At 45.1% G+C, this 14,877-nt stretch overlaps 1 protein-coding gene across 1 annotated transcript in view; it reads right to left on the bottom strand.

Annotated features, from left to right (window-relative positions):
• Nucleotides 1-14,877, bottom strand: part of TENM2 (teneurin transmembrane protein 2) — a 689,205-nt gene that overhangs the window by 31,057 nt on the left and 643,271 nt on the right. Inside the window, exons 21-24 of the mRNA XM_015141369.3 lie at nucleotides 14,345-14,499; nucleotides 12,268-13,142; nucleotides 5,162-5,337; nucleotides 3,291-3,526 (exon numbers count right to left, since the gene is read on the bottom strand). Of these exons, the coding sequence (XP_014996855.3) occupies nucleotides 3,291-3,526; nucleotides 5,162-5,337; nucleotides 12,268-13,142; nucleotides 14,345-14,499 (1,442 nt within the window). The remainder of the gene's footprint in view (nucleotides 1-3,290; nucleotides 3,527-5,161; nucleotides 5,338-12,267; nucleotides 13,143-14,344; nucleotides 14,500-14,877) is intronic.

Genomic DNA, 14,877 nt, shown 5'->3' with positions numbered 1-14,877 from the left:
CCCAAGTATTGGGAAAACAGGCATGAGCCACTGTGCCCAGGCTGGAGACAGCTTTCTAAAGCTACACATCCTAGCACATCACTCTGCTAATGAAGTCCAGGTAGGGCTCCCCATTGCCCTCAGGATAAATGTTAGCCTGGCACCATGTTCCCTTCCATGTGCAGTCTCTGGCTGCATCTTACTTTTCTACCCCACTCTCTAACACATCCACTGCCACACTGAATTAGTTTTCTGAAATGCCATTCCCTTTTTGGCCTCTTGGCCTTTCCATAGGTGATATTCTCTGTCCTGTCACCTCTGTTCCATATCTCTGCCTGGCTGATTCTTACTCTTCAGAACTGATTCCAGATCCTCTGTGAAGCCCTTCCTGATCCCTTGTCAAACGGGAGACCTGATCACTCTGCTACGTGCTTACCAAGTCTTTGTTCATCATCTTCTTCTCAGGCGTTCAGAAAAGACAACATTTTCCAGGCTTCCCTGCAGTTCAGTTGAGGTCCCCTGACAGTGTTCTCACCAGGGTGGGGGGAAGTGAGGCCTGCCACGTCCAGGCTGGCTCACTAAGCTCTCGTGAATCACCCAAGCTCTCTTCCCTTGCTGCAGCAACTGCACAGGCCCTGTGCTTAATGGCAGGATTGCAAGGCAGAGCAACTGGAGCGAGTCCTCATTAAGAAGAGCTGCCTGATGCATTTGGACCACAATGTGTTAAACCCATGAGATTTCAGGGTTAATTTATTACCCAGCCGTGACCTATCCTCTTCCAGTGGATACAATTAAGTATCCCTTTCCTTGTGCTTTTGGCCTGTATTATAGCTTACATCACACTTACTAAGATTGCCTTCTCCATGAGACTGTTAGCTACTCGGTGGCACTCAATTTTCTTTACCTCTCTAGAGTCTACTCGTTCTGTGATACTGAATGTAGTGTTGGCACCTAGAAAATATCTTTTGAATAAATGAGGACTTTCATGCCCTCATTTGACAGTGGAGCAGCGATGAAAAGACACGGCAAGACTAAGATAGGGAGAGAGGAGCCCATCTTGCCGTTGGTGAGACAGCCTGCTAGCCTAATGGGGCCAATGGGTACCTTTGGCTTAGGGGCTGCAAACTCCCTGCCATGGACTCACGAAACATCTGATGAAATGACCACTCCCCAGTTCCCTCAATCCACATCACACCCAACCTTTCCCTTATACCTTCTTCCAATTGCTCTCCTGCAATTTCCAGAAGTTGCTTTTATTTCATTCACTAAGCAGTTTATGAACTGAATTAAAATAAATGAGATGCAAATAAATTCCAGGCTTTCTCCCTCATTTTCAAATTACATTTTCAGTCCACTCAACCTGTTATAATCTCATAGTGATTTTCATTTAAGAGAGCTAAATGGATATGTGATTGTTGTTACAGGAACTAACACCAGACAATTAAATGTTGAGGTGTTGATAGATAAAGCTGTGTTTTGATTTGCATAAACACGATGCCAGCAAATCTAACCCTGGCAGAAATTCAGTTATAAGACTTGTGTGCCTAACTTGGGCTAATTACCACAAGTACCATTATTAAGAGTTTTAATATTCGGAGTTGGGATTATAGCCACTTTATTTTAGGGCCACATTTATCTTTATTTTGAAAACTTAGTCAAAATGCATAACTGATTTATCAGAGAAAAGGCACGATTACTACTTATAATCAACTTCTACAGTGCAGCATATCAAAAATCAATTACACAGCCCTGAAATCCAGTCATTAAGGATTTAACTACTAATCTCATTCCATTTTTGTCTTTAGGAAGATACTGCAGTTTGCAACTTTGCAGATACCAGCAGAGGAAGAAAAACATGAGAGACTGCTGATAACCTAATGTGGAGACTTAAACTTCAGCCAGGCAAAGGCGGAATCTTAATATGGAGGGGCCTGGCTCTGCAGGGAGGTCAGCTGGGCTGGCTGGATTTCAATCCAGTTACACAGCAAAGGTTACGACCCAAGCTTTGCCGATGCTGAGCCTTCTATTCTCAGGGATTCCAAAGCGATTGATAAACTTCTTGTTCCATTGTTTACTGACTTCCTAGTGCTTGTCTTGTTCTGCAGTTATTTTTATTTATGAGTTTACTTATTATCTGCCCCTCTCTCCCATCTCCCCTCAACCTGAACATAAGGTGCAGGAAGTTAGGGCCTTTGCTTTATATGCCATTAGGTGCATAGCACAGTGCCTGGCTCATAGTAGGTGCTCAATAAATATGTGCTGAATTTGATGAAGATTGGGATCCCCAGTATTCATTCCCCCTCCCCAGGGAAGGGGTTAGCATGATGGTAGGAACTGTTCCCTCTTGGTGACAGATAAGTGACTGGAGCAGAATCCACTCCTGTCGAGATGATCTGGATGACCACGGATAAGCAGGAAGATGTGTGACATACTGGCAAATGAGTCAGACAGAAAGAGAGACCTGGGGTCGAGTCCTGGCATTGCCCTTTCTAGCCATTGTGTCCTTGGACAGGTAATTTAGCTTCCCTGAGTCTGTGTTTTCTCATCTGAAAAATGGAGGTAGTAATAATTATCCTCATGGAGCTATTGAAAAACTTAAAATAAGATAATACAAGCAAAGCATTTCACATAGGGTTTACAGTATAATAATGCTCAATTAATGTTATATATTGGTTTTAAAAAGATGTCATGTGGGGCAAGTTGCCTGGTCTGGGAAAACTAAGGTTGGCTAAAACTCCCCACTGAGGTTCAGTTGTTATTTCCTCTTGGGAAATCTTCCCTGAACCTCTCAAGTGGAGTGACATCCCCTCTGGGATCCCATCAGGCCCTGCATGTACCTCTGTCTTTTCACTTAACCTGTGATCATCCTGTGTCTGCATATTTTATCAGACTCCCGATTCCTTGAGTGCAAAGAACATACTTTAAAAGTTGTGTTCTTCCAGTACTTAGCAAATTACTTGGCACATAGTAGGCACGAACACCGGTTCATTGGTTGAATTGGCCAGACAGTGAAAATTGAGGAAAAAGACAGCAAGTGTGAAAAGAAGACCAAAGCCGTCTCTAGTTACAGCATAATGTAAATCCCCATAGCAGGAAATGGCAGACTTTTTCAGTCCTAGGAAATGGAGAATGTTTTCCCCAAGGTATGAGTCCCAAAGGGAAATGGATTCCATTTTCTGAGCGAAGAGTTTGCCTTTTTCAGGGAATAAAGGAGTATTAGAGGCTTTGAAGCTGGGAATCTTTCTCAGCTCTGTGAGGAAAGGGTGTATCCCCTCCCACTCTGTGGTAACAGATTGGGTGGAACCACTTACCCGGAGCTTCCTGCCAAAGATGGTGACTTTGCCTTTAATCTGTTCCTTTCTTAGGCGCCACTCAATGGAGTTTAAGCCATTCTCCATAGGCAGGGAGATGTTGCAGCGTCCAATGGTGGGGGTGATGGTGCCTGCTAGGACATGGGGCTCGCTGTGGAAGCTGACACCCATCCCATTAGCATACATCACCCGCAGGGTACCGTTATTACAGAGCTGGTAGCTGTTCCGCACTTGATCTGGAAGAATGTAAGTGGGGGTGGGGATAGGGAAATAAATTATCCACTCTATTAGTCAGAAGAGAATAGAACCCCTATTTTTTTTATATAGGTTTCCATGGTACTTTGCAGTCATCAGTCTAAGGCTGCCTTCAATTAGCATACATACCATGTGAAGGTAAGTAGCAGAGATACTACCGATCCACGTAAAGAAAAACATAATATGTGGCACTCCAGAAATAATTATGCTGTGATGTTTCTTTTACTCACTGAAGACTATTAATAGCACGTTTAAACATTTAAAGATGTCTATTGCCTACACAATTTGTGTCAATCAAATTCCTAAACCTTAACATATATATTTTAGCTTATACCAAAAAAAAAAAAAAAAAGAAAAAAAGAAAAAATAGAAAGGCAAATGACTTCAATTTTTTCCCCCTTTGCCTGCCATCTAACCCAAGGCTGCTGGTCTAGTCACAGGTCAGATCCACTGTAAATCAAAGCCCAGGATTCTTCAAGAAAACAGAGAGAAGAATCAACCTTCCCCATCCTCATGCTTTTACTGCTGACTGCATCTGATACCACCTCCACTCGAGAACTCTGAAGAGACTCAAACACATGAGGGAGATGGAGCCAGTGAGTGCCAATAATGTGTTTATCTTCCCCAGTGGAAACTACACGAGTCAATCAGACTTCTGACCTTTTCCTTTATCGAAAAGTTACAGGAAGGAAATGTGAGTCAGAGACTCCTTTTACAGATACACTGCTTCCTGATTGTCTGGGCAAAGGAGCTGGCCTGGGCTGGCCTCTGAGATGTCAGCTTTTGGGGCAGTGAGCAAGTGTGTACCTGTCGCTCCTGCAACTCCAGCCGTCATGCAGAAGGACAGAATCTACATCATTAATTATTTGGCAGAGCAGAAATAGAGTCATTGAAACAGGCTCTGCTGTGGGATAATAGTCCAGAAATGTCACCATTTATCTACAGAGAGGACACTTTTATCCTCTGACAACAGGCTAGCCCACCGACATTATATCTTAATTAAAAGAAAAATTAATCGGCACAATTCATTTTCTTGCCAGTCCCAGTGCTTGCCCTGGACTGCAAAACATGTCTAATAGCAAGAGTAACCACAGGGTGGTCAGAGACCTTTGAGATCCCAGTCTTGGAGAGAGAATGTTAAACAGCTCCAGTCCCAGGGCAACCAACTCATCAAACAAATGCTTAAAAAAGAGAATCAGGATGGAACAAGAAAATATGAAATCTAGTGGTGGGCCAGGAGAATGAATGGTCTTTGAGACGATAACTATGTGTTTCGGGTTGGTGGGTAGAGGTGGTGATGGAAGGGTAAGAGGTAGGGAGAGAGTATGTGGGGGGTGGCGGGGAAGGACATTTTCAGATAACTATGTAGACAGTTCAAATATCCAGATATTTGGTTGGGTGTAGATGACATTCTGCTGTATCTTATTAAGTCATTTTCTACTAGATAGACCTCTTATAGAGTTAGTTTGCTGTGGACACTTGAATAAAACAGAAAGCTGAGGGGTACGCTGGATCTCTGGAAGTCATCCCAGGCTGGGTAACTCACACATTGGGCTTGGCTGGGTTCTGGGTCTGTGGGTGAGTTTGGGAGTAGGTTGGTATGGGTGGAGGCTCACCTTGTACCACTGTGTAGGAGGCCTCTACTGAAGACAGGTTGGTGATGACAGTGACGTCATCATCACGGTTGGAGTTCTCAATGTCAATGGTAATAGATTTCTCCATTTCCCGGTGCAGACTGGTTACCACCCCCGTGGGGCGCGTCACATTGGTCAGGCGGCCTTCGTGGTCATAGCTGGGGGGAGATAAACACTGGTTAGCAGCAGTCATTGGGGCTGAAAGTGTTCCCAAGACTCACAGGGCCAGAGAAAGAGAGAGCTGGAAAAGTGGGTTGGCTGGGTGGCGCATCTCCCTGAGGCCCCTTGTCACAGTCAAAACCCCATTATGCCCTGAGAAACAGCGGTGATGCTTTCTTCTACCCGCTGATATAACTGACTTCAGATCCTGGAAAACATTTCATTCACCTGGTCTCAGACTTCCTCTAGTTAAAGAGAACAGCCACTTGTGAGCTTCTCTTGCTTTTCTTTTTCTTTTCTTTCCTTGAGATGGAGTCTCACTCTGTCCCAGGCTGGAGTGCAGTGGTGCGATCTCCGCTCTTTGCAACCTCCACCTCCCGGGTTCAAGCAATTCTCCTGCCTCAGCGTCCCAGGTAGCTGGGATTACAGGCATGCACCACTATGCCCGGCTAATTTTTGTATTTTTTTGTAGAGATGAGGTTTTGTCATGTTGGCCAGACTGGTCTCGAACTCCTGACCTCAGGTGATCCACCTGCCTTGGCCTCCCAAAGTGCTGGGATTATAGGCGTGAGTCACACACCCAGCCTTCTCTTGTTTTTAATTTAGGTGTTCTACAAAGCCACCAAATTAACATTCCCAAAATATCAGTTTCACCATGTTAGTTCTCTGCTGAACAAACCACACTCTTTTCCCATTGGTTGCTCAATCAAATAAAAATCTGGCTATTTGAGACCTTCCATGCCCCGAGTCTTCTACTGGGGTCCAACCTTATCTCCCTCATCACCTTCTAGGCCTCTGGACAGTCAGCCTGTGCCAAATGCCACCTGCACATGTTAGCTCAGCATAGAAGGCCTGGCTACACGAAACCTGTTCTTTGGTCCCCAAACCACCATGGCTCCACTTCCCATGCAGCCTTCTTAGACAATTTCCCAATGACCATTAGTTAGCACCCAAGTCTAGGGACACCAGTGATCGTGCCCTACCGCCTGCAAATGGCCTGACATTGGGGCCTCCTTCTTTATGTGTGTGTGTCATCTGTCCTCTTTCCTTACACTGTGGAGTTTTCTCCCTGCATCACCTCTAGCAAGAAGCCTGGTTCTAGTTGGGACAGCCCTTTCCCCACTTTGGAAGATCCACTGTACTCTGAGAGCTGGGCCCTTCTCACATCTCAGACAGGAAAGCAGGCTTGTTTCCAGGTCTGCAGGTAGAGGCCTTTGGGCTCTCCCAGATGAGTTTTGTTACTGGAGGAGGAAGGGGAGGAAGAAGGCGGAGCTCTGAAGACATTTTGTTTGGAGGGTGAAAAAGAAGGAAAAGTGGCCCGACCCCTGGGGGTTACTCCTTTTGGACTGGGGAGAGGGAAAAAGCTGGCAGGTTCTGAGGGATGGGAACTGGAGCTTGTGCAGCACATGGGGATGGGGGGTCCTCAGAGAAGCATCCCTGTAGGGATGGCCTGTGAGCAGTGGAAAGGACCGCTGTGGCCTCTTTGACGTTTTCGCTTAGGGCTTAGGATGACAACATCAAAGACAGAGAGCACTCAGGAAATGTTTTTGGAATAAAGAATTGCAGACCTGGCTCAGGCTTTCAGGGATCTGAGAAACTTTGCTTCTGGGAAGAACTGGAAGCAGTGAAGCTCTGCAGAAGTTTGAAAGCTGAGAGTGCAATCACATTAAGCTGGACACCGGGCTGTGTAAAGGTGTTGGGGGAGAGAGGAGGGAGATCTTGGAGCAGGAATCTCTGTGAGCTCAGAATCCACCCCTATCACTTGCCCAGGGCCCCAGGCAGGGGGTGTCACAGACAATGCACTCCCTGGAAAGCCCTGGTGTTGTAACCAGGGATGGGGACTCAGGTCTGCTAAATCGACAGGGCTCCTCTGTGTTTTCCTACCTGCTAAAGAAATCACTTCTCAGGCAGGGGGACAAAGGTGCTATTTACAATAGTGACTAATTAGAACAACCTAGATGTTCCTTTATGGGAGATTCATTAAATAACTGATGATCAATCCATAAAGTGGAAACCTACGAAGCCATCAAGATTGACAACATGGGTTTCTATTTATTGGCATAGACAAATCTACACATGTTGAGTGGAAGAGTGGGGTACAAAATATACTCCCCTGACAGTAGCTTTTCTTTCAGGGAGGGGTAAAAAGTATCAGTATCTATATGGAGCAGAAATTCTCTGAAAATATAGACATTTAAATGTTAATGGTGGTTTTGCTGTGTGGAATTTTGACTAATCTTCATTTTCTTCTTTGCATTTTCTCATAATTTAGAAATTACTTATAATCAGCCGGACGTGGTGGCTTGTGCCTGTAATCAATCCCAGCACTTTGGGAGGCTGAGGTGGGTGGATCACGAGGTGAGGAGACTGAGACCATCTTGGCCAACATGGTGAAACCCTGTCTCTACTAAAAATACAAAAATTAGCTGGGCGTGGTGGCACGCGCCTATAGTCCCAGCACTCAGGAGGCTGAGGCAGGAGAATCGCTTGAACCCGGGAGGCAGAGGTTGCAGTGAGCTGAGACTGCACCACTGCACTCCAGCCTGGTGACAGAGCAAGACTGTCTCAAAAAAAGAAAAAAAAAAGAAATTATTTGTAATCAATACTTTCATGTTTAATAAGTAGAAACAAAAGGTATTTAAAATCAGAAAACAAAGCAATTCTAAGTATTTGGGTACGGAGTGTCTAGTGCGGTACTCAGTAACAGACAGTTTCTCCTCCTGCTGACAAGTACATTCTCTGGGACCAGGTCAAGGATTTTAATTCCAATCCACTGTAGTTTGGGGACACTTACAATGCACAGGCTTGCTGAGTTTCCTTATGAGAGAAGTAGTAGGAACTGGAGTTTCTACTTTCGGGAACAGAGCTTTAGGGTAGGGACTAGAATCTCATGGACCAAAGGGAGAAAACCAGATTTTTCTTTAAGAAGATTTGGCTGCCTCCAGCTCTACTTACTTCCCCCAAGGAGCGTCTTCAGATGTAGGTCTTTTTGCAAATGACTGCATGTAGGAGTGAAGCGCTGTAAGTTCCAGCAATGGGATCTCAATGCCAACCCAATGGAACTGGCCCAGCTTGGCTGGAGTGGGGCTGGAGGCTGCCTTTGAATTATGTAGTCAATAAATATTCATCAAGCGCCTGTGATGTGTCAAACACAGTTCAAGGCACTGGATATATTGCACTCATGCTAGCTGAAGAGGGCAAAACTAAACCAAGGTAGAAAATAGCATGTCAGATGGTGAGTAATAGGTGCTAGGGACTGCAATAAAGAAGGGAGAGAGTGGAGAAAGAGAGAGTATAGCGAGTAGAAAGTGTAATTTTAAGGACAGTACTGTTCTTTTCAGGAATACAGACGGACCTTCCCTAGTCTGGGAACTTAGCAGGCATGATAGTGTTTCCAAAGAGCATTCCGTATCAGCTCCATTTCTGCCTAACTCTTCACTTCCCAGGACAAAGACGAGAGAGAAAGGCAATTTTTAAAGGGGCCCATTCCAGCCTTCATGAGTTGCATGGCAGCTTATTCTGTAAAATCACTCTTGAACCCCACACCATGGGAAGTCAACTTCCATCTTTTCCTTTGATCTGACATTACCCCTTCCCCAGTTGCTGGATTGGGAGAAGTTGAACATGACTAAAGAGGCTCTTTATCATTTCTCTCTTCTGGAGGACCTCTCTTCAAGGGTGATGTGTTTTTCTGCCCCACTGAGCCCCAAGTTTGCTATGGCAGACTCTGCTCCTGCAGGGGATGGGAGACCAGCAGGCAGCACTGGGAGGTGGGAAGAGAGCAGGAGAAATGCAAAGTGAGGTATTAAAAAGACCTAATGTGCAAGCTGCATTCTTTAATTCTGCTTTTCCAAAATAAGTCTCTATCTGTCTGACTCTTGTAACCACTATACAGTTAGTTGAGTGAAACCTGAAGGGTAGGAAGGAGACAGAGGTGTGCTTAATAATTCCTCTAAAATCCCATTAGCCTATACTCTGAGTTAAACTTCTATATGACAAGTGCTTTGCTAATTTCTAAAAACGTATTATCTCAGTGGATTAGCACAGGGCTCCTGTTAATCTGCATTTTTATCCCCATGTGACAGATGAGACATTGAAGCTCAGAGAGGTTAAATAATGTGTCCAACGTCAATCAGTAAGTATACGGCAGAGAAAGGCTCCTCACCCCTGTCATCCTGATGCTAAGACCCAGGAGCTTTCTGGTATAAGATGCTGCCTTTTGGGAAAGACTGAAAACCTGAGTTTCCTCAGGGATGTAACTAGATCAGGATACTTCTTCTATCAAGACCCAATGGCCTGCATCTGGGGAAATCTTAATTCCAAGGTTGGGCGTCCTGGAAGTTTCTGGAACTGGCTGATCATAAAATGGGTCCAGGAAGTTATTTTTTCCTACCTCTCTCTCTCTCTCCTGCCTCCAGAGTCATTGATGGGATGGCCTTATTGAGTTACATCTTCCCAAAAATTCCGGAACAGTTCCCATGTGGAGTCTGAAGGTGGAGTTACAAATTCTATTCATAGCCCTGCTTTATGACGCTGGTGTGCAATACAAAGAAAGCTGGGCTTGGAGATCTGGATTCCAGTTCTGCTTCACTACTGACTCCCTGTGTGGTCTCAGGGGAGTCACTTTAATTCTCTGAGCCTCAGTTTCTTTAGCCATAAAATGGGGATAATCAAATCCATATTTAGACAGTCATTGTGACAACAGAGTAGACAAATGGCTTCTCTACCTCATGTTCTATGCAGAAAAAAAGATATGGCCACTCTTCCCACCTACAGGGGGATTTGTTACCTGCCCCCATGACAGTGGGAAGAGAGGAATCCCCCTAAGGAAGCTCTCATTGAAGGACAAATCGTATTCTTTCTTTCTTTTTTGTTTTTTGGAGACAGAGTGTCCCTCTGTCACCCAGGCTGGAGTGCAGCTGCGTGATCTCAACTTACTGCAAACTCCACCTCCTGAATTCAAGTGATTTTCGTGCCTTTGCCTCCTGAGTAGCTGAGCCTACAGGTGTACACCACCATACCTGGCTAACTTTTGTATTTTCAGTAGAGATGAGGTTTTTCCATGTTGGCCAGGCTGGTCTCAAACTGCTGGCCTCCAGTGATCCTCCTGCCTTGGCCTCCCAAAGTGCAGAGATTACAGGCATGAGGCATCGCTCCTGACCAGGACAGCCTGTTTTCTCGCAGCCTCACAGCCTCTGTATGGTTTTCTTCATCACGCTTTCTCTAAAGTTTTGGCTAAGGCTATGCAGTGTTGGTCTTGACCGCACTCCCCTGACAGGAGGTGAAGTTGTGTCTGATTTTTAAATTGGCTGTGCGTCTGCCAATTGGCTGATGATGTGCCAAAAGTGCCATCGAACAAAAAGAACTCACCATCTTTTTAGGTAGAAAAGAAAACCTTATATGTTTGAACCCCACAATGGAGAATTTGTGGTCACTGGATTTATCAACATTCTGAAAAAAAAGGGCAGCTTATCAAATTAAGATAAAAAATCATTCAGTTTCAATGTAACTTCTGAACATTTTAAAACACATTTATGAATCATGCCTATGTTTTCATTATTAGAGTTCAGACTTGTGGATGCACTTGAGTCCAAGCTTCTTTATGGCAGTCTCTAAACCAGGCCCAGTTCAGGCTGGCCTCCCTGAGAATGATGTTTTTTCCCCTCTTTCAGGAGAGCCAACAAATTGTTTCTGAAATGCATTAGGTCTTCGGGTGAAACTGTCAGAAAGAGGTTTCCTCAGAAGAGGAAAATCCCGGAGGTGTTTGGGTGAGTGTATAGCTTCGATCTAACTTGGTGTGAGAGCCAAGGACGGCACTCAGATGGTACCCTCGAGGGCAGAATCACTAGCTGGTGAAGTCTGATCAAACCCCCAGTGTCCCGAAGGTATTAAGATGCTTCAGAAGTCTGAGAAAGAGTTGCCCAAAGAAGAAAGTCAGAACCAGGGAAAGCAATTTTTCTGCAATGCAGCAAATATCCAGCAGGTGGCAACAGCTTCCTTTTACATTCTCCCAAGACCATTGGCATACAAACAGGAAGTAAACATTGCTGGATTTAGGAATGATCAACAATGAGGTTTTCTGTTCTCCCTCTTGTCCCCTATTTTTCTCTGTGCCAACTCTCCCTAACTTACTACATTATCTGCTAGCAGCGGCATTCAGACAAAAAGCAAGCAAGGACTCCAAGTTCGTAGGGGTTAACACACTCCTTCATCACCTAGGAGAGCCAGATATTTATAAATTCTGCTCCAGTATAAGCCAGCCATTGGGAGAATCATGCCTAGTAACTTCCTCCAACCAGCATCCCACCATTAGTACCTATAGCAGCAGGCACTTTGACCAAGAACTGCCTGCAGGAACTAGGAAAAACAGCTTTTTGCAAAACAAGCGTCAGGACTATTAAGTATGAGATAATTGTTAGGGGAAATATGACCAGCTCTCGCATCTTTTAATATACCTAACGCTTTATCTGTATCGATCTGCTTCTGCTAAGGAGGAAATTCAGAGTTTATCTACTGTCTGTTCAATCAAGTGTGTTGCTGGACCTATTGGCAAATTACAGGAGCCCCACTGGGATCTTGCCTTTTAGGTTCTAATTTCCGCACCCATGGCAAACATGAATAATCAGCAAAGTTAATCAACGCTTTACCTCCTAGGTGCTGTGCATGTCCAATATCCTGAAATTTGAACGGCAAGCAGGCAACAGGAATTCCCAACTCTAGTAGGGAGGATGCTCAATATCAGAGACCCAATAGAGCAAATCATTTTAGAGTCAGGGAGAGGGGACATGAATATCTTGAGGCCATAAGACATCATTAAAGTTAGAAAGACAACATGACAAAGCAATTTAAAAAGCTACACGAACGACCAGTCCTGATGCCAGCTAGAACAAGGGAAGGGCTCTTCAGAGATGCTTTACAAACCCACTTACTCATAGAAAGTCGTCCATCCTGTTTCATCGCTCTTGGTGGCCAGGAGCCCAGTGTTCCCATCATAGGTCATAAGGCCAAGCTCCAGGTTCTGTGTGGACACGACTTTGAGGCCTCCATTGGTGCCCACGGTGAGGGTGATGATCTGATTGTCAGGCATGAGCAGGTGACGGGGCATGCCACTGCTGTCCCGACGGATCTTCAGGGAATTCCCATTATTGTCAATCAATTCAGTGACATCATTGTCAGCACTATATGTGAAATTGTACAAGTACTCCCCTGTCACTAGGCTTACAGTGTATTGGTGGATGCCATCAGCATTGAAGACATATAACTCCTGCTCTCCGGGGGATGCAGCCTCATACTGGTTGAAGGCATTAAGAACGGGCTTGTTCTTGCTGACCGCCCTGATCCGAATATTTCCAAGGTCTGCAATGTAGATGGTACCATCTGGAGCTACAGCTAAGGATGATGGGGAATTCAAGATGGCATCAGTCGCGTAGGCATCATCTCCTGAATAGCAGTTGCAGTTGACATCGTTTTTGCAGTCGCAGTCTGAGGCTGCCCCAGCTAAAAGGCAGATCTCCCCGTTGGTTGTTACCTGGCGTAGACGGTTAATCTTCTTCTCATCTGTCTCAGTGATATAGAGGACCCCAGTGTGAGAAATGGCAATGGCGCTGGCTGACTCCAGGGCAGAGTGAATGGCTAGTTTGCTGAGTGAGTAGTCAATACCAGGAACCTGGCAGTGCATGGGGCGTCCTGCAATGATGCTGACTTGGTGGTTCTCGGTAATTCGAAGGATGACATTGTTCTCTAGAACATACAAGGAGTTATCCATGGGATTGACGGCAAGGTCTGTTGGCCACTCCAGACGAACCTGTGGATGATATGGTATCAGATTAAAGAACAGCTTTGAATATGTCCAACGTTTAACTGTAGGGCACTTACTGGTTTTATGTATCTAGGAAAAAAGACAGCTTTTTAATAACACACTGTAATAGAAATGCTCTTCATTGAACCAGCTGCTCATTGCCCATGATGAGTGGGTGTGATGGAGAAGAAGAGATAATGTAACATATATTTCCTACCATGTTACCTGCCATGACCAGAACAGGCCATCAGCTCTACCTATGATGCTGCTTCTCAGCTCCAGATGGTTGGACCAGCATCAGAGCTGTCATATATGGTTGCACAGGTAGTTCACTACAAAAGAGACCATGCCATCCAGCGCATACTCTGCTCTCCAAGCAGATGCCTATGGAAGCTATGTTCATTTGGAGGTGGCACCTGTACCTAATTCACAAAAAGGAGCCATGTGGCTTGGAAGGTGGCTCTGATCAAAGGGGAGCCAAAGTGCAGGCTCGCCAGCAAACTACAACTTGAGTATCTGCGTTAAAAAATAAACTGAACCAAACACATCTTTCCTCTGTGGAATTTGAAATAAAAATCTCAGTAGCAAGTTGTCTGCAGTGGAACTTGAGCTGAAATTTATGAGGTTGGCCAAGGGTTGAAAAGGCCGTTGTAGAAAGGCTGAACGTATATTCCAGGCTGTCTGAGAACAAATGCTGTACATTTGAGTGAGCCTCTGTTCTCTGCCTCTGTAAGAGCCCAAACTAAACACACACTTTGGGTGATATTGTAGAGGGCTCTGCTTTAGTTACTACTGCACAAAGTAAAGGTTTATATAGTGAGGATGCAATCATTTCAGATTAACAGGGAAGTTCTGATTGACATATAACACTGTACAGTACATTCTCAAACCTGCAATAATGATGGAGAAGGGAGGTAATTACACAGCAACTTCTACCCTGTAATCTGCCACGGCTGGAGTATGTCACTGGCTCCACTTTTCTTAACAGAATTTTCCCTCTCTTTTACTCTCTCTCTCTCTCATACCTATCTGACATTTTCCATTCCATCTTACTGTTCAGCTCATCTCAGGCTTTCTCCAAACAACCCCATGATCTGTATCTGTATCTTCCCTTCCTATTCCACTTCCAAACCAATCAGGATGCAGGTAAGAAGCTCAGGCCAAGAGGCAGGTGTTGTTTAGTGAAGAGAAGTAAGAAAGAGTCTCACCTGGGCTACATCCATGCTGGAATCACAGCTCAGCGGCCGGACAGCAGTGAGGTCATTGGAGCCCAGCAGGGTGGAGATGATTCCATTCTGGTCGACCTTCCGGATCATGGTGGCATCAACAAAGTACATGAGCCCGTTCTTGTCTACTGCAATACCTGAGCAAGACAAGCAGTGTGGATTTATCTCTTGGAAAGAGGTAGGATTGTGGGGTAGAGGTGGGAGATGAGATGCCTTGCTGAGCACTCTGTGCTTAGACCAGAGACCCTACTGGAACTGAGTAGTACCCTCAGAGCAGTGGTTCTCAGCCTTCTAAGGCAAGATCCTTTCTCATGGGCACTGTGCTGGGATTTGTATAGTTCCTAGGGTGCTGGCTATATCACCACCCTCTTCCCTGCAACTGATGAAAGCATGCTTCTTGGACTGTAAATGAACCAAGGCTGCAAATGAATGAAGCAGGAAATAACTCTGCATCTGCTCTCTTTAGAAAAGAAGTTATTTCTGAAGTTCATTACTCTAAACATTATTAGTAGTAA

The sequence above is a fragment of the Macaca mulatta genome, chromosome 6 (assembly GCF_049350105.2).
Source record: "Macaca mulatta isolate MMU2019108-1 chromosome 6, T2T-MMU8v2.0, whole genome shotgun sequence".
In the NCBI taxonomy this organism is placed as follows: domain Eukaryota; kingdom Metazoa; phylum Chordata; class Mammalia; order Primates; family Cercopithecidae; genus Macaca; species Macaca mulatta.
The sequence above is the reverse complement of the archived record's forward strand: the minus strand, read 5'-3'. Positions and strand labels throughout refer to the sequence as shown.